Source organism: Mastigoproctus giganteus, chromosome 11 (genome assembly GCF_048544385.1).
Source record: "Mastigoproctus giganteus isolate SK-2022 chromosome 11, ASM4854438v1, whole genome shotgun sequence".
NCBI lineage: Eukaryota > Metazoa > Arthropoda > Arachnida > Uropygi > Thelyphonidae > Mastigoproctus > Mastigoproctus giganteus.
This window is the reverse complement of record NC_143585.1, coordinates 127646637-127670247: the sequence shown is the minus strand read 5'-3', so window position 1 is coordinate 127670247 and position 23611 is coordinate 127646637. Positions and strand designations below refer to the sequence as shown.

Below are 23611 nucleotides of genomic sequence, written 5' to 3'. Positions count from 1 at the left end.
CGATACCTCCTCGTGCATAATCTCCATTATTAATCTCTGGTGATTGATGATCAACGGTGCACTTTTTGTATGAAGTCCATTATTCAAAAATGTTTCAAAAAAAGAATTCAAAAATGTTTTCGCTGTTTGGAACTTTAAACTTGTAGTCTCTACTGTTTTATAAATCAAATTAAAATGTAAAGAATTTAAATGCTAGAAACGGTATGGTTATTACTGAAAATACGGAATTTCATGCTTTATTTCGACCTTCCATTTCAGATAATTTCACTGTATCTTACTGTAACAGAATAGCATGATTCTACATGAAAAAAAGCTTTGTTTGCTGGTTTGTATCCAATGTATTAATAAAAAGAAGCCCATTTGAACTATCACACAGTAGGTTATGAGTTTTAATTAGGGACGATGCGATTATTTTCAGTTTGTAATGAGTTCTAAGATTGTAATATTAGCAGCAAAATTGTTTTTTTGTTTTTTTTTTTTATTTTAAGGCAATTGACATGTTATGGAACCCAACGTTTTTAACTCTTCAAGCACCTCTACCCTCTACGAACAAGTTGTTTATAGAGGCGCTTGAATTTGACCTCCTTTGTTCCCACCCATAATTCATCTTAATATTTTGTCTGATCTCCCCATTCTGAGAAGTAAGCCAATTAGCATTGATTCATTCAAGACTCAATACTAATTAACGTTATTATTCCTCAACAACTTAATGCAAGAGCTCATTCGATATCTCTAGGCCTCAGCAATGTCGTCAGTTTATTTATATATTAGTAAGAATTCATTGAAGACCAGCAACCAAATCATAAGAAAAATTCAATGCCTTTAAAATACAAAAATAACAAAAGCAATGGTCTAAAAGCACAGAAAGAACCGAGGCAAAGAAACCCAATATTTTATCTCTCCTTTCAATTTGTAAACTAGAGAAAAAAATATAAAGAAACTAAGAAATAGAACAAACAACAGAGAGGAAAGATTTATTTATTTCATTTATTATTATTTGGAAATAATAGCTTCGTTAATTACCCGTTTTTCATTCTCCAAGATTAATTTTAATTATTGTATCAAGGAACCATGTTCCCTAAACAGCTCTTGTCCATGGTAGAATCTACTGAAACACCAACAGAACTCTGCAATTAGTCTAAACGAAATGACAAATGGAACTCTCAACACCTTGTTACTTTTCAGCTGTACAGCGAGGTCGCATCGTGATGTAAAGTTGCCCTAATTAGCATATACTGGAGTCAGCAGCACATCGTAAAACCGGTATTGGAACAAACTAGCTATATATTAAATTACAGGAAGTACATTATCGGCGAGTCATAATAGCTGCCCAAAACACCAACAAAAAACCAAACAACTATCACGAGATACCATTAACGCAGAGAACTATTTTTTGCAGCTCTTGTTTACGACCATCATGAAAACGAGTCAGCTGTTTTAGTACTGTGGCAGCGAGTGCTGAAAACTGCCATTCTAGATACAGATGCCGAATCTTTTTGTCTCATTTTACCCCCTCCCTATCCCTGTACCTAATGTTTATGTTCCTGAAACGAATGTATAATTATCTGGTAGACAAAAAAAAAACTAAATTAAAACATTGCCACATCTATGCAGTGTTTCAGAATTGATTAACGTTTGAAAGTTAATTTAATGTGCATTAAGGTACTTGCCTTTAATCCTTTCTGCATTTACCTTTAATTATGGTGGTTTTACTTCGTGGCCTTTCTCCATTTAGGTTTCGTTTTTGGTACAAACGGTTGAGTTGAAGCTTTTTTTCGTATACCAAATGAAAAATGTGATGGGGGGGGAGGGGGGTTCATCAGATATAAAGCACTACAAAATGAAATGTTCATAATTATCGAAGAGAAGTGTAAAGGGGTCGTGTCTAGATTATTATGGTGGTTACCAGAACAATGCCTTATGTGGTAAATTGAGAAATGAATCCCAATCTGGCTTTAGTTTTCGAGCAAGAGCGCTGTAATATCAAATTGGACCACAAAAATACTGTAGCACTTTAGGGGAGGAGGGTGGTGATAGTTTATACCTCGCCTAGGAACTTTGCACCAAAAAATTAAAATAGAAAACGTTAATACGTATAAAAGGAAGATGAAATTGGCCAATCTTCGCAATTCATTGAACGCGCAGAATCCAATTTTGTTTTACTAATAGAAAAGAAAACCATCATATTAAATTTATATATTTATAAGGTTCTTATCAGGCTGAATTCAATTATCACCAGTATCGGTAATGGGTCTTTCATTCTCTTTTGAAATAGTAAAGTTGGAACCCTGCGCTGATTCATTATTTTATATTTATCGAAACGTTAGGAAAAGTCTTTTTTTATTTATTTATTTTTGTTTTTTTAGAAGGAAAGAAAATGAAATGAGTTTTCATAGTAAACTCCAGGACTCTTTGCGAACTTTTGTTTTAGTTTTCGGTAAGGAAATAAAGCCAAAAACGTGCAGAAACGAAAGCATAATTTCTTAGCTATTGATTAAGGAGGGACGAAAGAAAAAACCCGCCGATGTAGTTTTTCGTGATTCTGGGACATGGCGATGCAATGAATATATTTCCTGAAACAAGTTCAAAGGAAGGAATGCAACCACATTTGAAGACCTTCCACAGACCAAAGAGTTAAAAAAAGAAATCTTAAAATTGACAAAATCGCCCGAAACCATTTTATTGTGTCTGTGGTTTAGAGCAAGCATTGAGAGAAATCATCTTTTATTAGATCCATAAACACCAGAAAAAGTTTAGAACTTCGAATGCGCAGGTGGCCCTGTTAATATAATTAAGGCATCTGGCTGATTGACCAGCTTCTCTTGGCCCACACTTGTTTAGGCAGCCGGAAATGATGAAAGTGGCGTCAAGGAGCAGAAGTACCAAAATCACTCAGGTAAGGTGATTAGTGCGCTGACACGTGGAGGTCATTAGTCAGAGGCCGACTGCAAGAATCTCACAACTTTGAACTGCTGGAGTCTTGAGAATAATGGAGAGTTCATTATGATGATGATGATATTTACATGCACACAGGCTGATAGTAAGTTGCACGCATAACAACCACGTTGTCCACATGCAGATATGTGATTTGGAAGTTGTAATATGGACGAAGATTAACACTCAAGACACTGGATGCTTAGCTACTTTCTTAGAGAGTTATGGAACTTCACACGCTTCGCTTTGGCAGGTCTCAGAATGACAATTTTTTCCAGCTTTTCCTTTTAATATATCTGGTGAACACATATTTATCTTCTGAGCACCCTTTGACCAAATGAATTCGCTTTTATAGATTACGTTGAAGAACAAAAGCAGAAAATGAAAAAATTAAATCATTTCTATGCGCTGTTTATACTTAAAACAAGAACTTTTGAACGACCTCAGACAACTTTTCCGCAGGTCTGATGTACATTTTTTTTTCATAGTTAAAGGACTTAAAGGGATGAATAGCTCTTAACTGGAAATAGTTATTAATCTTTTGTTATTAATAATTATTAATCCTGGAAATAGGAAAATAATTCTTGAAATGGATCCTAGAAATGAATACTGAAAATGAATCTTTCAAATGAATGTTTGAAGCGAATCTTTGACATGAATCTTTGAAATGAATCCTGGAAATTAATCATTTATTAATCTGGAAATAGTTATTAATCCTTTTCAGGGAGATTAGCGGATTAACGACATATTCCATGAAACTCATCCCATTTAAGAGTGGTGGGATCTCTTTCGCTTTAGGACTCTCTTATTTCTACTGGGATGGAGGGGACGACACGCCGTGTTATTTATCACGCTTAAAAGCGCAACGATGCTTTTCGAGGTCGTTTTTGCCTCACCATGTTTAGTCAACACTTGTCAAATCCTTTTCGTCCTGTCAGGTGTCGGCGAATTAATAAAATATGGGAGGGAGAGCGCGAAAGGAGAATAAATCAGAACGTACGCCGAATGAACTTTTCCGTTGCGTTCTCTTACAGCTGCCACTCATTGACCGCCACTTTCATAACGAATAAAACGTGCCAAAGAACCGCAGTAAGCTAATTACCTCTCAACTGCGGCAGATATCCCACTGCCCCCCCATCCCAACCCCTCCCAACTCCTCCACGTTCTAAACGAAAGCAGATAGGATCCGATAACGGAACAGGTTAACTTATAACATTAGCCCGCTGACAATGCGGTCATTGGTAGAATTCGTAACTCAATGACGGCTTTTAGTTTGGATACAGAGATAGATGGAGAGACAGATAATGCGCGCGCGCGTGTGTGTGTGTCTGCGAGTGTGTGTTTTCTCCCGACAAATATCATAGCTCTAAACCCGAGGGCTGCATTCTATCATACCGCTCTTGCAATAAATAATTGATCCCCTACTTGCCGTCCGTGCATTTAGCAACCAGCCAACCACCCAGCAAACAGCTAGCGCCGGGCGTAGCGCGTGCGTGTACACTGTACAGTTTCACGCGAGCTCATTGTTGCTTTGCGTTCCTAGGTGGGGGAGCCACTGCGCGAGGTAAGAGCCAGGTTCGGCAGCACCTCATCAACTTGCCGCCCGAAGAGCCACGTTTCTCGGCTGCCACTCGTACAGTCGGCCGCTCCATTTCCGCTTCCTGCAAGGTCGCCGCGTGCCGTGGGCGATGTCAGCCGTCTGACGGTGCCAAACGTTGTGGCTGTTGCTGGTGCTGCTGTTGTTGTTGTTGTTGTTGTTGTTGTTGTTACTACTCCGAGCTGGGGAAGCCCCAGCGACCACCTGTTAGACTGTCTTTTTTGGGTCTCGACAAGAAATCCTTTACCCTGGCTGCCCCTGGGCCTGAAGTTTGTTCCTGGCCACGTCAGGACTGCATCGACCGCCCGTCCAACGTGCGCGCGCCCCTGATCTACCCGTGGCTCCTCATGAAAATGGAGATGGCAACACAAACGCCTATCGTAAGTACAGTATGTTGCTCTTTTCTCTAGTGTAGTCGGAAGAGCCTTTTTGTTGTTGTTGTTGCTATTGCGGGAAGGGTAGGAAGTTTAGCGTAATAGACTGAAGGGAGGAGGTCTACATATACACACACACTGCGTTTTGTATATATACATAAGGCGGGTACTATATACATAAATTACAGTAACGGTACGGTCGTCCGCGAGAGGGTCGATATTGTTCGCTCTGAATAAGTAATCTACTCCCATTTAATTATCTCCACTCTCTTTTAACCGCTTCGGAGCAATTTTCAAGTGGACTAAGTCCTAGGAAAGGAGGTGGTGGATAATAGTCTTTGGCCTTTGCTTGCAGGGAAAATAAAAGGACTGAAGGGGCTAATTGCTTATCCGAATTCCTCTACCAGGAAATAGAGATATGGGTGACTCGAGGGATTTGGATAATTGAACCATACGGCGAAGTTATAGAAGGGGACAGTTTTCTTTCTTTTTCGGGTGGGGTAGGTGGAGGTCATGCCTCATTTATACTAATAATTTTTTGTGAACTGAGCCATCTCAGACGATTAATCTATATTATTATTCATAACAGATTAAAGGATGGTAAAGAGAATTAACAGTTGATATACGAGCTGGGGATTTAACCCAAAGATTGATATCAAGTTGGCAGTACAATAATTAAAAGAAATCAGAAAGTAGGCATTTTTCCCACCTTATAAAACGCTTTCATTTGTTCCCGGAAGATTTACAAAATGATTTAACCACTGACATAATTTGGTCATTGTTTGTTTCTACCACAAATTGGATATCAGTGGTCAATGTCAAACATTGCAGTTCTAGTTTTAAGAATATAATGAAAATACAGATAAAACTTAACTTTACGTGAATCACATTTTGTTTCTGAAGTACGGTAATACATCCCTCCACATCAATAAGGGCATTCTGCATCCCTTAAGAGAAACGCTATGGTCAGCCATTATTAGTTCCGGTAAAAATGTTGCTTGATGACCTGATAAAAGGTGCTTTCCAACAAAGAACTGCATCATAAAACTACTTATGACTAGCATTAAAAATAAAAGATGGGATAATAGCTGGGCATTGTGTTTATGCAAGTGTATGGGGGTGTTTTTTCATTGCTTCCGGCCTGTCTTTTATAGCTATATGAAAGTTCCCTGATGTTCTCTTCAACTTTATGGATGAGGAGATATATTCTTGCTATGATAAGCTGAAACACTACCAAACACACACTGATACCGGATCCAACATTCGGATTTGTCTATCCGTTTTATAGACCTCATTGGAAAGAGATATCCTCGTAGAACGATACTTAAATCCAGTATACTGAGGGCTTATCTGTGTATATCTAACGAAATGTATTTTACATAAAGAGCCATATATGCATTCGACTTTTGATAAACAAGCTGTTAGCAATCGGACCTTAAATATGACTTTATAACTTTTTTAAAGTTCGGTTTGCTTTTTTTTTCCCCCTCTGTTTATAATTCTCTCAGTAAAACATGAGCAGGACTTTAAATATGTTAAAAATGAATGGAACCCATTTGGGGAATGTATCACCTATTAAAGCAGGGTGAAGCGATCCTTGTTCTAGTTCGAATTTCAATTTATCCAAATGAGTTGAAAACTTTACACCTTCTAAATTTAAAGATTAATGGTCATTCGAAATTCAGAAGTCTTCTTGCGTTTAAAACTGTATAACACATAACATTTTATTTCCGGGCTTCATGATTATATTGTCTTTAAAGCACTCCTTAAACTTCGTAATAAGGAGTGTTTTAAAGCAAACTTAGTAAAAACTGTGTCAAAGTGCTGTTAACTTTGCCCAAGTGAAAACAAAAACTTTCTTGTCTTTTGGAAAGACCATCGAGTTACAAGAGCGCATCCGTACGAATTTATATAATTTCGAGATTCATTGTATTGTAACAGAGATTAGTGCAAAAGGAATGGATGTCCATACATTACGCGGTCTGTATAACAGAACCCTTGTATTGACTGTTTCGGACTTTTGAGTTAATGGTGCCACACGCTTTAAATCAAAGGAAAATGAAACTAATGTTGGATCTCCAAGAGAATGGGAGGATGGAAAGTCAGAAAAGACTAGACATTTAGAAACATCCTCGTATTACGTCTTGAGATATGACTATCAAGAAGTGAATGATTGATGGTATGAATTATATGTAGCGGGATGGGGAGGTATTAGCAATGAACAGTGGAGGTATGTCACTTGCTTATTAAGTGTAATGGAATCTGTTTCTAGGGGAGAAACATATGAGTTCGCATTTCACCTACTGTAATTGGAATGTAGTAATAATTGCCTTTCCTATGTAATTAGTACCTTGGCAGTACTGGCTTCTAATTACGTACGAATGATACTAGAGTGAAGCCTTGCAGACTATTGCAATCTCTCACACACCCTTGGTCATAATTACCATACCATGCATCAACAGAATATTTCTGATTAGTTTGCTTTGCTCTTGTTTTGGAATAGCCTACATTAAGGATCATAATACAATGTGTCTATTGGTGCGCAGTCTTTCCTTTCTGGAGTCATTTACATTTGCAGATTACTGCGTGTTAGATTCAATGCATCCGACAAAGCAAACTTGCGTATAGTTCTGCACTGTTTTGAGCGACGGATGTATTAAGCCTTTAAGTGTAAACATTGTTGTGTATACAAACATTACAACGGACATGGTTTGAGGAATAAGTTAGTACACCTTTACTGGTTCTATAACCTTTATCGCTACTGATTTCCTTGATTTCAAAATCTGGTTTGAAATGAGTCTTCTATTAGAAATCTTGTTAAGTAAGAATCGTTTTTGGAAGGACTCAAAATTTCAACAACAAACCAGTTTCTGTTTATTGTTATTCAATAAAAGTGTTCTTTCTAACTCTGTTAATAAACCTTTAGTTTTTTCCTGAAGAAAGAAAGTATCGATTGATCCCATATTTTACTATCATGTTAAGTTTCTAGTACCTCTATTGTTCTTTTCGACTTATAAAGCATACAAAGAGATGTTACAGGAAGCAAAGGTCCCTTTAACATCTCTTTATATGCTTTAAAAGGTCGCTTCACTTAAAAAATATTCGAATTAAAGCCATAAAAATGACGAAAAACCGAAGCTTCTAGTTCTTGTGGACTCAGCAACAAGATAAGACTTCCGAACTTTTCTTACTTCTGAGTTTTAAAAGACATTCACCACCTCATTGGCATCGACAATCCCTCCACTTTCGTGTTGTTTGTAGATGGTTTCACCTACTAGAAAAATCGCAGAAATCACGTCAGTATTCCACCCACTTTCGATTATATTAGACAAATAAAGATTTATTGAAGAATCTTTGGTTTAACTTTATATAAAGAATATCTTTTCTGTTGACTATTTCTGTTCAATTTACTTCTGTCGTATTTTCATATTATCATGCGTCACACGTATAATCCTTTATGCAATCGCCTTACGCTGTAAACATAAATCACTGGTAAATAAAGCCGCTTGAAATGTCGATTCTTAATAGGAAGAAGACGAAAAATACCAAATTGAATTCCTGTTTTAGCCATTGTGCCACTAATCTAATTCCAGGTATTAAACTGTCGCATTAATCTTCATTGACCCAAATCCTAGTTTTCTGTGTTAAAATTACCAAACTTCGGTGCTAGACTTATTTTGCGAATCTTCTCAAGATCTTGATTGGATCCATCACTTGGCAAGATTCCCCTTTGACTCCGATCTTTTGTCTGCTTTCCTCCTATCAGAAACTGAAAATGTAATCCTACCATTGTATACATTTCTGTACAGCACTAAAGTGCAAACATATTTCCTCAAGAATGCTTGCTTTATTTAGTGTTTCTTCCAGCCTGTTAACTGCTGTCCTATTCTGAAAGGTGACATTTTAAGTCCAGTTCTCTTAACCAAATTTAATCCTCACCTTTGAAATTTATAGCTGGATGTAGATGAAGTCAATAAGCCTCTTTCAGAAACATCTAGAGTCTGCAGCGTAAGCATTTCACGGTTTAAATTTTTCAATTTCCTTAAATTCAGAAATATTGTTTTTGGCAACCCAAATCTGCTTTTGAGTTGTTAGATTGCTGTAGAGACTTAGCATTGAATTCAATACCTGAATGTTGCCAGTAGCATTTTCTGCGTAGTCATCGAAGATTCTTTTATAACAAGTGTTTCGTTTTAAATAAAGAATAATAATTGTCATCATCAAACAACCAATGAACTTACTTCGATATTCAGAAAGAGGAAATACTTCTCCGAGAAGTAAGAAAGGGTTCCTACATAGTTTTGTGAATGTTCAGCTTGTCACGAATTTCGTAGAGGTCTGAAATTTATTTCACTTTTTAGTAGCCGACTAGAGCCCATGCATTTTACACGTACGATAGACCCATACGGACCTATAGTGTCCGCTTTGCTTAAGTTGGTTTTGGGGAGTAACCTTAAAACACCACGAACACCACTCACCTAAACATCACAACAATTCTGTTCATCTTTTCTTCTACATTTGCAAAGAGAAATGCGCTGCTCCTTGCCCATGGATTTTATTTTTATTATTTGGACCCCCTGGTCCAAATAAAAAAAAAAAAAAAAAAAAAAAAAAAAATTCATGGTCATATGACCAAGGGCTAGAAAAAGTTAAAAGATAAGGGTTGTTAGATTACTTATCCATTTGAGATCCCTTAGTCCATTTGAGATTATGCTCGTGGTGTTCTCTGCCGGGAAATCCCGTTTTCAAAACACTTGCTCTTGTTAGAGGTTAAAAATACAAGAGAAATCATACTTATCATTATTCTCCACTTTCGTCTTCATTACTCCTACTATCAGTTAGAAAAACGGCTTGTTTGTAAAAAAAATATATAAATAAATAAACAAATATTGTGGTTAAATTGTCCCCAAAGTAATCTCTGGCCTCCTGTGTAACTCTATTCCTAAAACGTAGAAGGCGTCCGATACCATTATAAGCTTAGGTTTGTTGGACAGTGGAGAGAAGTAATCTACTACTCTCACTGTACTGTACCTTGTTCTGTACGGAACGTTGATCTAAGTGACTATCTTGTAGAACAAATCAAAGTCACAAGGATTCACGTCCGAAAATGATCAAGTTTTCAAGGAGGGAGGAACGAACAAGAACAAATGATTTTCCATTGTTGCCACCATGAGATCAGCCACATAAGAAGTCTTTCTTTCAAGGTCCGCAGTATAGTTGCTGAAATATCACCGAGTTCAACAGCAAATTACCACACAATCCATCTCCTATCGATGTCCATAACAAAGCAACGAGCTGCACCTTCTGTTCATCAATAGTTAGACGTCCAGCACGTTTTGTTCGTCTACCTACCCGTCCATGCCAAAATTACTTTACCCATCTGGTCACAGTACAATATTGCAACACAATCATGCTTCCAGTAAACTACGAAAGCGTTCCTTTGCGTCTCATCACTTTTGTGCTGATCTCCCTTCGTAAATGCAGCTGAGAGCACCCACAGCACGAACTTATACTTCCTTTTCTTAAACATCTTTCTCATTCTTCCATTTAATGAAACTGAAGCTGCTGTACGACAGTCCTGTTCCTTTTTATACGCAGACTATCTCACGTGATTCAGCTCAGAAATATGTACACGGTCGTGTTTACACGATTTTTTTGAACCATCATACAGAGGATAATAATCTCAATCATGTGTGAGTTCACATGTGTATATATATATTTTTTTCTTCTAGTGTATATACAGATCATAAGTTTCTGTTCTACAAGGAGAACTCAGCTTTTTTTTACGCTTTCTTAAGCAGAATTAGATCAGCTGAAATAAGAGAAAACAAAAAGAAAACTTCGGAAAAGTGCTCTTTATAAGGTAGGTTTAAACTCGTAGGAGGAATTCGAACAACCGATACCGCTTACTGTAGAGTCCAAGTCGTCATTACAGCTGTGTTATCGGCACAATCCTGACACAGAGAGGCTCCGCAGGAGTAGAAATTTTGATAAGATGTCAGGTAAACTGATAAAGAAAGACACGTGTTCCGCTTTCCCGTGTCACTCTTTACTGCGATTTATAGAGGTTTACCGAACTAACACCCTGCTAGACGGCTGAACGGGTGTGATAACTTGATGCACTGAGAAAGTGAGTAGCGACGAGCACAAAGAGAAAGAAAGTGGAAAGGAGCGAAAAACGAGATGGAGAATTGAGGAGGATGGAAAGAAGAATAGAGAAGATAAGATGGAAGTAGGAAAAAATGGCGAAATGCACGCCAGAGAGAGAAAGGTGGATCGTAATAGGGATCCAGGAATCCACTGAGTGATGGGTAGTAATTAGATGCACAGAGCGACATGTCGTGTTTGTTCTTTATTTTGTGACAGCGTCCTATCCTGTTGTCTTTTCTGTGTTATTGTGTTATAAGATAAGGTATTTTGAATAGTATTTTATAAACTGAGCGTCGTAAAATGTAGTGAACTCCATCAGGCGTAGTTTTTCATTGTTATACTAAAGATTTGAGTGTTTCTTTAGTTTAAAGATTCATCACGTTGATCCAGCTTAAGAAAAATTTCCTCATCAATAAAATACATTTTATTGATAGAGAAGTAGGGCATTTTAGTTACGCTTTCAACAACAAAAAATGTTGTGGAACATTTTAAGATATTTTTGATGTATTTATTTTTAAGGGCTGTGAAGATTGAACAACGTGTTCAAGTGGAATGGAGGATCTTTACTCAGTGCTTTGGGTTTCTGTTCATAACGAATAAGTGGCCCTATTATTATTATTATTACTAAAAGACAAGTCTGCACCATTGGTTAATCAATACCTCTTAGCACGGTAGCAGCCGCTGACCCAGTGACCCACTCTTACCTGTTAGACCTCCAGGCTTCTGCGTTATATAGATTTATGAATATAACAAAAAAAAAAACACTACAAGACACACACTCATCTTCGGTTGGGCTTTCATTAATAGAAACAATTTACTAGTAAAACGATTAAACGAGTTGAGATCTATAATTTGGTTTGTTACTTCGAAATCATCTATGAAATCAGTTGGTATTCACCAACTGATTTCATAGATCAGTTGGTATAAGTGATTTAACGATTCCTTTCGCCTTAAATTGGGAAGTCGCTTTCGCTTTGTTTTTTTAGCAAAATTATTAATCAGTTATTTCAGAATATATTTGTTACAACTGAACCTTCACAATATTCTAAAAAGATCTGGGTTCGATTCCCATACCGACAGAGGGAACTTTTATAGGTGTCATGGTTTTTCTTTTTCTTTTTTTTTCTCCTAGACTAACCGCAATTTAAAGATTAATGAATAGAATATTTTACCCCATTCCGATTCTATTAGCTTTGTACATCCTGGACATCATAAAGCGTTTTCGCAACTGGAAATTTACTACTTAGGGATGAATGATGCGATTCTTTGGAATGAATTCTTTCTTTACAATGAGTCACATTCATGGAACACATACACAAGCTCGGACTACAGCCGGGAAGTTACATGTACACTGGTCATCCATTCTCATGCAACATTTGGGAATATTCGAATGTTGTGCGGAAGAAAAGAATTCAAAACAACTAATGGAAAAATGCTACTCCTTCTCCCAGGAGTAGTAGAAGGAGAAAGTTGAAGGAGCTTTAAGAATTAAAGCGAATTCAGCCAGTCTCTGACAAGATTCGAACCAATTTCTCTCCAAATGAGTGACGAGACAACTGTATTTTCACAGTGGGCTAATGAAGAAGCATTAAAATTGAGTCGGTCGCAATCCCCACTTTAGAGGGGATGGCGAATGACTTAATTAGTATACATGCACAATCCCGGATGACGGTCATGATTTATTAAAACAAATATACAAGATAAACCTTTCAAAATGTATACTCCAAAATTTATAATTTCGGGAGTGAACGCAAGGCCAACATGCACCACCGATTGCAGGAAATCCCAAGACGACAGGTGGCGATTGAGCTGAAAGCAGCACTTGTTTTAAATGTATTTCAACATTTTTAAAAAGTGAAAAAATACTTGAATATGTTTAGATTATTTCTCAGCCACTTTTAAACTTCAACTTAACAAATTTAGCCGTTGTTTTAAATTAAATTTCGTTTTATGACAGTTTCCATATTAATCAATGAATGATATTAAAGTTAACAGTAAATTTCAATCCATTACAGCAACAAGTTCTTGAATCTTTGTTTCGTTAACCTTCGCTACGTGCTTATTCTACAAAGATCGCGCATCGCATGACTAAGAATTTGTAGCACTTGGGTTAATACACACGCAGGGATTTACAGTGTTTCTCGTTGTATGTAATTTCCATGAGGATCTCGAGAGAAGAAACATTTTAAACATCCACTACAGCCATTCAAAGACTCGTTTAGAACAAGTTGCAGAGCGCTTTTAGTAGCAGCTTACATCTCCAAGTGTGTGCTCAGTAGCTGTTTATTGAGGACTACAACAGTCTTATACTTAGTATCCCCCCACTTCTAGACTCCAGAGAGGACACGAATCTTGAAATAGGTTGAATTTATTGATGCATCCATAAATGGCAGAACTCTTGTTGTATACGGAAGTACGAACAAACGTTTGGGGCCCGAGCACATTTTGGTACAAATCCCATTTTCTGGCCGACGAATCTCAGATCGCAGCTTGATTCGTGAGCCATGAAAGACCGCTCTCCGTTGCCAGTTAACCCTTGAGTTATGAGTCGTTGTGGCCTCCTTGTGCGGGCACGTGGAGCTTCTCCCTCGCTACCGAAGCCGTTTTCACGGCTTGCTACACCTGTTGTTTGCTGAAGATAAGTGGGATTTTACGTCCGCTCTTTAACGACACGCGGGGACAAAGGCATGTGTATCTGTGCTGGCGCATATATGTCGTATAAGAAGAACACATACCAGGTGGTATTAAGCAGTTGAAGAACAAATTCGTTATCGAAAATCCATCTCAAATTTCTTTTGTTTACAATAATGAACAGATTGGTTTCAGAAACTGGATGCTTTGGCTCAACTGGTGAATTCAACGCGTTAATTGGAAATCTATAAACCAGCTTTAGGACGCATCATTTACATGAGTTTAGTTGCCTTGGCGTTAATCTAAAAATAACAAAAGAGTAAGCTCAATCAGTAACGTGATTTGTAGAAAATCATGTGCTGATTGAGCAGTTTTTATCTACTATAAAACAATTCGATTTTAGGATAATGGCATGGTCTTCTCAAGCTAATCTAGCAAGGAAGTCCTCTATAGATATTCGCAAACATTCACTGTATTTGCATTGCTTTGTATTTAGACCATGCCCACGATAAGAGCTGCATAGTTAAGTACACTGTCCAGATAACTGATCGTAATTCGCAGATGTCTAGCTCATACTTGACTGTTACAGGCCCATTTAATTTGTTATAGCCTAAGTGGTCACGCGTGCCCCTCTGCTGCAAACACATAAAATTCGTTAACTACCCCTCTGCTAAGTCAGGTGCAAATTGAAGATAATGATAAAAGCTTAATTGAGGAAAGGTTTGTGTAAAGGAAATTATGCAGGTTGTTAGTGTCCTTTGTACACATGATTACCGGGTTTGAAATATCGCATCATTCAGCGGGAATAAATAGCAGTTTCGAAGATAAATATGTAGTCTTTTCCTAGAAACTTAGCCACTAAAAGGAGTGAGTCGAGATGTGGCTCCTGTTGAAGTACTCCACATTAGACTTTCGCTTTCTTTGGATTCTTGAGTTGTTTTGCATTTCAGAAATACGCATTCAAGAAAGTTGACTCTTTCACGAATTTGTATTTGTACTTTAGGAGAGGGAATTAAATAATTATAATTCTAGCTTAAGACAAGTTCATTGTAAGGTGTGGAAAGTTCTCCCATTGTAAGGAATGGAGGTGGGGGAATCAAGAATAAGAACCTACGCAAGAGTTTTTCCAGTAGTACATTTCCTTTACGACTAAAGAAAAGAGGCCAGAGTTAAGTAATCGCTGAAGAAGGTTCTAAATTTTTAGAGTAACTTAAAAAAAGTCTCACTTATATAATGTGTGAAACCAACGAAAAGAAAATGCTTGGCTTTATCTCTTAGAAAATGAGATGCTGTTCTATGAATTTCAGTAGGGAAAAGTTAGCATAACCCCTTTGGGGATGATACGTTTTTCCGAAAAAGAATTCTTAAAAAGAGAGCTATTGTTCCGTTCCAGCGAGATAGCTGAACATAAGAGAGAAAAAAGGTCTTTAAAAAACTCTTAAGAAAATATTTTTTCTTCATCCCTCCCCCTTGGCTTTTCAAGAGATTCTGAGGTGAAAGATGGTTAAATAGGGTCCTTATAGACTTCCCTAAGGGCATAGTTTGGAGAAATAAAAGGAAATAAGTAACTTCCTGAGAGGGAAAGAGAGAGATTGGACTTTCTAACTAAATATTTTGGATTCAGTACCTCAGCTGACTGTATTCGTCAACGCTAAATTACTACTGATAGAGGGGGAGGGATTCTAATAATTCTAATTAATATGGAACGTAATGGGAACTCTTTTTTTAATTTCTTTTTGGAATTCACAATCAAGTTTTACTAATCCGATAGACTTAGCAATAACTAATCTTTATCTTTTTATACTCAAACTGTCAAAGCGAGATAAACTTGTTGGGCAATATCACAGAATTATCTTAAATGTTTGAGTTGAATTTTCTTGGATACGACATTAGCATATGTGACATTTATGTACGTTAGTGACTGCCCCGGAACCTTGTTCAATTTCCTGAAAGTATTGCATAAACATTCTCCAGATTTTAAGGGAAGAAAAGGAAACTTATTCCCAACCCGACAAATGCTCTCCTCGCCCGAATCTTTGTCCGTGGTTGCGGGACAAGGGGTAACTGGCACATATCACTGATGGAGGCGCCGCAGTGAAAGGGCTATCCCACAGTTAAAAAAAAATCCTTTAGCCTATCTTAATTTTTCTTCCGCACCCCAAATGATATTGCAGCAGAGTCTGCTAGATGAAAAGTGAGGGGGGGTAAACTAGTCGACCTCCTTTATGGTCCACTCTGCGTGCATCTTTTTCGCTTAGTATTTGCCATCTCATTCGGTGTTCCTTCTGCGCATCTACGTCTTGATTCACTTTGGTGATCCACTTAGGCCTTCCCTCCCCTCCATTTTTTTTTTTTTTTTTTATTACTATGCGTGCGTTTTCTTAGACCAGACTCTGGCAACTTTCCAACGTTTTAAACCAAAATGTTTATGGATTTGAAATTGTTAGGGTACTCTTTTTTCCTCTGCCCCCCCCCCCCCCCCCCCATTATCTCCTTCTCCAACCCCACTTGTACAAGTGCTTTGTGTGAGTCTTAACTTTGATATTGGTAAAAAAAAGACATTTTCGTTGTGAAGTACAGAGCCGTATATTCGAAGAAAAAACATATCGAATAAGAAATCAAAACTTTCTTAGTACGGAAGCCAAAAGAAAAAAAAATACATACAAAATTAAATCAGCTCTTAGTTTTTATCACGAAATTGGATGTTTCTTGTAAATTCCCGAGAACAAAGAAATATAAATTCGTACCCTGGGGGGCTCACAGTTGCTTACGATAAGTTATAAACGAGAGGTAACAAACTCTCAATGTCCCGGGTAGAAACTAGCTTTTGTACTACTCCTAATATTTATATTTCAACGAGCCTTTCGGCTTTACTCCAGCATTATTCAGATGCAGTTGCTTTGAGGACACGTTTCTCTTTCATCACATAATTTTGCAATTCTGCCCCCTCTTATATTTATGGATTTGAACTTGGATGCGCTAAAATAGATCCGATATTCGTTCTCTGTGCATCGGTGCCATCTGAAACAGGTGGTTACAGCCTACATGGATTTCACCACTTTCTGTGATTTGTGGTTTATATTGCAGCAGATAAAGACAGTGATAAATTAAACGAATTTTAATGTGTGCTTTGTTGGAGGACGGTGAATAATTCGATTTAGCCTGCTTTGACAACTTAACCGCAAATGACTTAACAAGGAATTAACTGGGCTTCTAATACGCGTATGTTTGTGTCATGTTTGGACGCCTACAAATTACCAGGCGTATTCGTCCACATCACCGAAAATGCTGTTTCTTGTGGCCGTTCACTACTCAGTGGATTACGGTGGAACTAAGCGTTAGGTAGTAAACTAGAACTTTGTTTCGATTGCTGTTTCTATTAATAGCTCAGACGTACCATCGGAATTGATGGCCATCATATCACTGCCCTCCATCTACTATTTTTGAATTCCTAACGATCTTAATTTTATACAGTTATGTTTATGTAAAATTAAGAAAATGGAAGTTAAATGCAGACTCCTGAAATCCTTCATTGGATTTCATTTTTTGCCACACCCTCTTCTTGGTAAAATAAATAATCTGTAGATACTGAGGTTTCATCCCTGGGAAATGTAATCCATTAGTTCTTGCGTAAAAAAGAAAATGACACCATTTGGCGTCAACTTTTAACCATTCTGACTGCTTTAGGAACCATCACATTAGAAATCTGATGAGAGATCTGCCATCCTCTCATCCCTGAAGCATAAAAACGTCGCCTCCTGTCTAAGAAGTAGCTATTTTCGAAAAGTGTTAGTGGGTTTGGTTTCTCCGATCAGCACAGTGACAACTTTGGTCATAATGCATTTTGTGCACGGAGTCTGTAAACTGTGTATGCGCACGTGTTCTAAAGCCAGTCTTTCTGTTTTGTGGACGATAAAGAGTAGTTTTCCATTGGAAAACGTTCTGCGTCCACGAGAAGCAACAGTGTCTCAGCCTACTGAAACATACGAAAAAATTCACATCTTCGATGATGTGGAAGCTTAGAAGGTAATGATTTCTGTTGCAGAAGTTCTTCATGAATGATCAGACAGCATGGCTAAACCCTATTTCGTAAACTCTTACTTAAAATGGATTTTTCTCTGGCGAATTTCGAGACACGACGTTTACCTATTATACTATTGTAAGACTACTTATATGATGTTTATGCTAAACAGATAAGTAACAGGTTAAAATCTTACGTCAAAGATTAAAGAAAACAAGAATTGTTTTTGATAACATTAAAGCTGGTGCGTTCCTTGTAATTTTACAGTTTCTAGCTGTCGATTTGGCGTGCGCTTGTGCAACAGGTGGCTCTAATGGACTTTACTCAGGACCTTGAATAAGCAACTTTGCCGAACTATTGCTTACTACATGACTACGTGACCTTCTTACCATTTTTTTCTCTTTGGATAACGAACGTTTTACTAGGCAAGCGAAGTCTAGGTTTCGATATACCTTGCTGAGATTTCCAATTCTAAAAACGGGAAAAGAACAGAATTTTAAATTTTTTCCTACATTATATTTTAAATATGCAGATGCGTATTTATTTGGCCATACGGTGAGCACCTTCCGGTGTAATTGCAGACTATACATCATATCTGCAAATTAATGTTCGCTGCGAGTCTAGTGAAAGGCGCAGTAGAGAGCGATTGACTAGACAGACCCTAAGTGAACAGCTTTCCCATTGGTTGGCCATTAGCCATTACTGTTTTTTCTCTTATCTTTCTTCCAATTTATTCAAGTTTTATCCAAGAAATGTAATGCTCGTGCAAAAAATGAAAGAGCTCTATTTCAGTTTAAGATATGCGCTATAAAGACAATCATTTCACCATTATTAATTGCATTGCATTTCATCTCGGAATCATAATAAGAACAAAGTTTTCATCCGTTTAAAATTTGATGTTAAATTAAGAAAACTTTTGAGTTAGTAGCTTTTGTTTTGCGGGATGAAGATACCGATGCTTTATAAAACTAACTTCTTGTCTTCCATAAAATGGGGAAGAGCTGAAATGAATTGCGATTGCGGCTAAAAAGTGAAATGAGTAGCATTTTTATCACCAAGTTCTTAAACAGGAATAAAATCCACTCTTTTTAAACAGGAACAAAATCTTCTTTGTCTCAAGTATGCCAGTTTGTTCCAGTGTTCCAGTTTGTTCTAAAGTTCGAAACAAATCTACGCTGAAAGCCTACCACTATTATCAATAACCTAGCTAGGATATTTGAAAACTTACTCTACACTACATAAGTCTATTCCTTCTCTCCCCACCCCCTCACCAAATCTAACCGGAACAGCTTGAGTTTTCTATATCGGACCACAAGGATCTCAATGTACTATTCGCTTCTAACCTCATATTTCTCAGTCACCTCAACCATTCAAAGCATTCCTGTGAATCAACAAGAGATTCGTCAGTCCTAGCAGCCTGCACGATATAGTGCAGCGCGTCAGCCCTGCTTCTCTTCTCTGCACTTTGCATTGCCCTTTTAGTGTTCCCTATTGCAATAAGATTCTTATAATATAATAAACAAATATCATAATGACATGCTATACTATTTTACCCTACCGTATGTACAATATTTGTTGCATTAAAAGTACTTTTGGGGTCTCAAGACCGCTATGAATTTTACATCTGATCCTTATCAGTTTTTATTTAAAAAATTTAGTACAATAGGAATATATTTTCAAGTGCATAAATGAATAAATTTATAGCAATTTTATGTTTTCCTTTTTATTTCATTTTACGAAAAACATCGAAACATTAAACGTTTTGAAATTTACCAGTTTTATAGAAACTTAAAAAGATACGAGTTTGTAAAGCAGAAATGTGTAATAAGAAAAAAGAATTAAAAATTTCTAATTAACTCCATATTAATTATTATATATTCAGAAACATTACGTGAATAGTACGAGTCTATCTTTCTGTAAGATCGCAAGCAGGATTTAAAAATTAATTACGCAAAAACAGGCTGCAAATTATTAAGAATATAAATTTTTGTACAGATGGTACAAAGATGCGATACGAGATATTTAGTGTGTTCAGTACTTCAGCATTCAACTATTATAAAATATTTCCTTAATATTCTGTTTAACTGCCAAAAAAACCCCGATAATTTATGGGTATTCCAGTCGAGTAAGAATGATGATGCTGTAGAACAAGCAAAGAGGATTAACAGAATGTCCTTTTAGAATGCTATAATTACTCGTCTTTGAATTTTGGGCTGCTAAAAGTGAATAATTTGTGGTCATCTTACAACATGCACCTGGTGTTCTCTCGCTTCTTCTTCTTCTAATAATTAAGAGTAGCTTGCTAATGAAACTTCATTACGACTAAATCTTTATTCTTTCCTGTAGACAAAAGATAAAACTCTTATTTTAACTGATGGAACAAATTAATAACAGCAGAGCGGCAGGAGTGCTTCTGGACTATCAGTTTTAACCAGACAATGCGGCATAACTTAATTTTCACGGTGGTGCGTATTTAAATTAAAGAGGTGAGATAAAATGCGTGATAAGTGGCAAACAAATACAACGTGGAGTGATTTTCTCCTTTATCTATTTTTGCTCGTATGATGTCTCTAACCTTACACGCTAAGAAAGAAACAAAGGATTAAGATGCAATTACTTCAGACGTTTTCTTTCTATTGACATTGTTATTCCAGAACACTTAAATGCATCCCAGCTTGAGATCTCACTTTCTGTTCTGTGTCTCTTTCTGTCTTTCTATTTAGTGTGCCCAATTATTTTTTTAATTAGATGGATTTAAAAAGAAGTTGATCCGATCCAACCACAGAGTTGTTGTTCTGGAAACAGCATGGTTGAACATGAAATTAATCAATTAATTCAGAATGAAAATCTATGGCTTTGTTGTCAGCTGACCGATTGTGGAAAATGTCCAGCATTTCGTAAAACCCAAACTAATAAATATGAGCAAACGGAATAGTTATATTTAATAAAAACGTATTGGGCTGTTGTACTAGTGAATTATTAAACATTTTGGCCCCTGTGAGTTACTATGAATAAATCAGAGCTCTTGCAGAAGAATCAGAGTTGTAATGGACGAATTCCCTTCCTAAAGAGCTTGGGCTATTCATCTAATAATATAAGTGCGCTAATAGCAAAATACGAAAAAAAATGTTCAAAGAGAATAGTTCGTATTCTAGGGTCAGGTGTGTAGGAATAGTTTTACCTACGGAAGAGGTTCTTAGGGATTTGAACGACCTACTAAATGCACTTAATGCATTAGGCCTACCATTCGTAATCATTATGCATCTAAACTTACTGCCTAATTAGTCAGTGGTCCTAATGCGGGCTAACACAACAGTAAATTATACGAGGAGTGACAGGCCACTAGGCCAGACCCCTGTTTACTATCACATCTTTGTGGGGCTCGAATCCCTGAGGCTTCTGGATAGTTTTAATTATGTGCCTGTTCGGGAACGCTACACGGCAACTGAGGTAGTAATTCCTTGTAGCACAGGCACGAACGCCGTCAAGGGGTGTATAAACAAAACATGATAACGCCATTTATAACGGTAGATAACGAACTATTTGCGGAATATAGAGATGCGATCCAGCGGCTGAAATTCGGAGTCGCATCCCAAGAGGGATGTTCGCGTGGAACTGCTACACTCGAGAAGAGACATCTTCCTTATCTTGGCTGTATTTCTCCGCCATCAGTTGTTAAGGTCACCCGTTTTCCTTTCTCCTCTTCTAGGCTCTAACTATCTGCGTAAGACGGCTGATTAGAAAGTTGTTTAATCACGCACCTTTATTACCATAAATATTTAAGTTGAAGGCTTCTATGTCTCTCTTCTCTTACCTCAAGGACAGGATTTTGTCATTGGTAAATGAGTATCAACTGTTAATTGTCCAATCAGCCATCACATTATAACATCCTGTCTCTCTATCCACGATTTTACAATAAACGTAAAGATTTGTTTCCATAGTAATGCGTGTTTGGGACTAATTTTGTGTCGACTGTTCAGAGAAGCCCTTGGCATTCATTAAGATATATAGGCGATTTCCACGAGATTTGGTCCAAGAAGAGTTGGGTCAAAATATTAAGTAGAAAGCGAAACAACGCTCGTACTTTATGGTAATACGATCTGGTTCACGCAAACCCTGTTTTTAATTAAGATGATAAAGAATTCCAATTTACATTTAAATATGAAGAAAAGTCGTTTCAAATAATCTCTTACTTTTAAATTCACGTTGTTTTTTTTAAAGCATTTTTCATATAAAAATGGCACTTTGATTTCTGCGTTTAATTTTAGTATTAAAACTTTTATATTATCTATTTACAGAGTAGATTTCACTTCTACATTTTTTGTTTTTAAAATTAGAAGGGCTTTTTGAAAAGTAAGGTATATTTGTCGAAGGACACACAGTCACAAAACAATACAACAACATATAAATGAAGGGCCATTAGTACACTACTTTTTGACATAGACACTCGTCACAATCAGGCCTTTCTCTCACGGAAACTAGAAATAACTCCCAACGATAAACCCTAATCTCCATGAGGTCGGCTAACTACAGCCGCGATGAAGATGGCCTTTAGTCATTTCTCCAGTCAGCGATGGGACTTGAACCCAGACTTCTCCATAGCAGTGATAAGTGACGAAACCACTATACTCTAACAGAAGATATTACTTCTACTATCGTGTCATGAGTGCAGCCATGTATATGTCGCAGAATTCATGGGCATTCCCATTCATACAGATTTAAGAGCACCGTTTAATTCCATCGTGATCCCCAAATCGGTTCCATGCCCAATATTCATCAAAGGTTCGAACAGATGAACTGTAACTTTTGTTGATTGTACGGAACACTGTGGTGTTTCTTGCACATAACCGGTTGGACCTTACGCACTTTGAAGTTTGAAGGTAATGGATTTCTGGTTGCTTGTTGAATACGCGTCTAGCTAACTCAGCTTTTCTTGTTGTCAAATTGGAAGACAAAGAAATACTTTTTTCCTTTTTAAAATTTATTGAAAAAAAAGTAGGTAAGTAGTTACTGTAGATGATATTGTAAATTCTACAGTCTGGAAATCGTAGATGTAAGAAACCAGGCTTCCTTGTATCTCTCACTTAGTCCTAACAATCGTAAACACCAAATATTATTTTTATCACTGCAAAATGGGCACCGTAAGATTGTGAATCATTTAATGGTACTCGATGTCCTTGTGCAATTTAACTCAATAATTCAAATCACTATCACCTAAGAGAACGTGCTGTTCTTCCTTCTGTCATATTCGCGTTCTTCTGAACTGATTAAAAGAGAAAATACATCCCTTAGAGTTTTTGAATTCAATTAAGAAAGTGAAACCTTTCTCTACAGGGTTTTCCATTTGTTAGCTTATCTAAATTTTGGTCATTCATAATTCAATTACTCCACGTTGTCATCCAGTTACCTGCTATTTCTATATCTTACGCTTCATAAGGCAGAGTAATGAACACAGCACTACAACAAGCAACACTAATAAAATATTAACGAACTAATTATGTTATTTTCTGTTTCTCTATTAAGTTTCTTAAAAATACAAACAAAATGTCAAGATAACTTTAATTACTATTATTTCGAAAAGCAAATAGTGCTTTAAGATTACTATTTCATTCTTCTTTTTCTTTGAATCGGTTCTAATTAAGCTCTCTCTCTCTTCTTAAATAATATAAATCTTGCAAAACGTAGAGAAGAAAAAAGTAATTATCTCTGTGAAGAGTTACAATATAAATAGCTTATTCAAAACCAATATCAATTCCAAAGCTTTCGCATAATATGAAGAGATTTTTGCACATGACTCCTCCATAATATTTCTCCCCTGCTTTTCGTTTTGTAACTGAGCTAGCTATATCTGCCATCTGAACACCCCGTGGGAAATTGGCCCTTGCGCTAGTAATTTTTGCTCCA

At 37.0% G+C, this 23611-nt stretch overlaps 1 protein-coding gene across 3 annotated transcripts in view; it reads left to right on the top strand.

Moving 5' to 3' along the window:
- The first annotated feature begins 4583 nt into the window (after window positions 1-4583).
- The window catches only part of LOC150078422 (cytotoxic granule associated RNA binding protein TIA1-like), a 695656-nt gene continuing 676628 nt past the window's right edge, over window positions 4584-23611 (top strand). Inside the window, exon 1 of one of the 3 annotated variants that reach the window (XM_090385386.1) lies at window positions 4584-4911. In XM_090385386.1, the coding sequence (XP_090241512.1) occupies window positions 4879-4911 (33 nt within the window). In that variant the 5' untranslated portion in view covers window positions 4584-4878. The remainder of the gene's footprint in view (window positions 4912-23611) is intronic. The other 2 variants (XM_090385385.1, XM_090385387.1) reach the window with 2 other exon arrangements.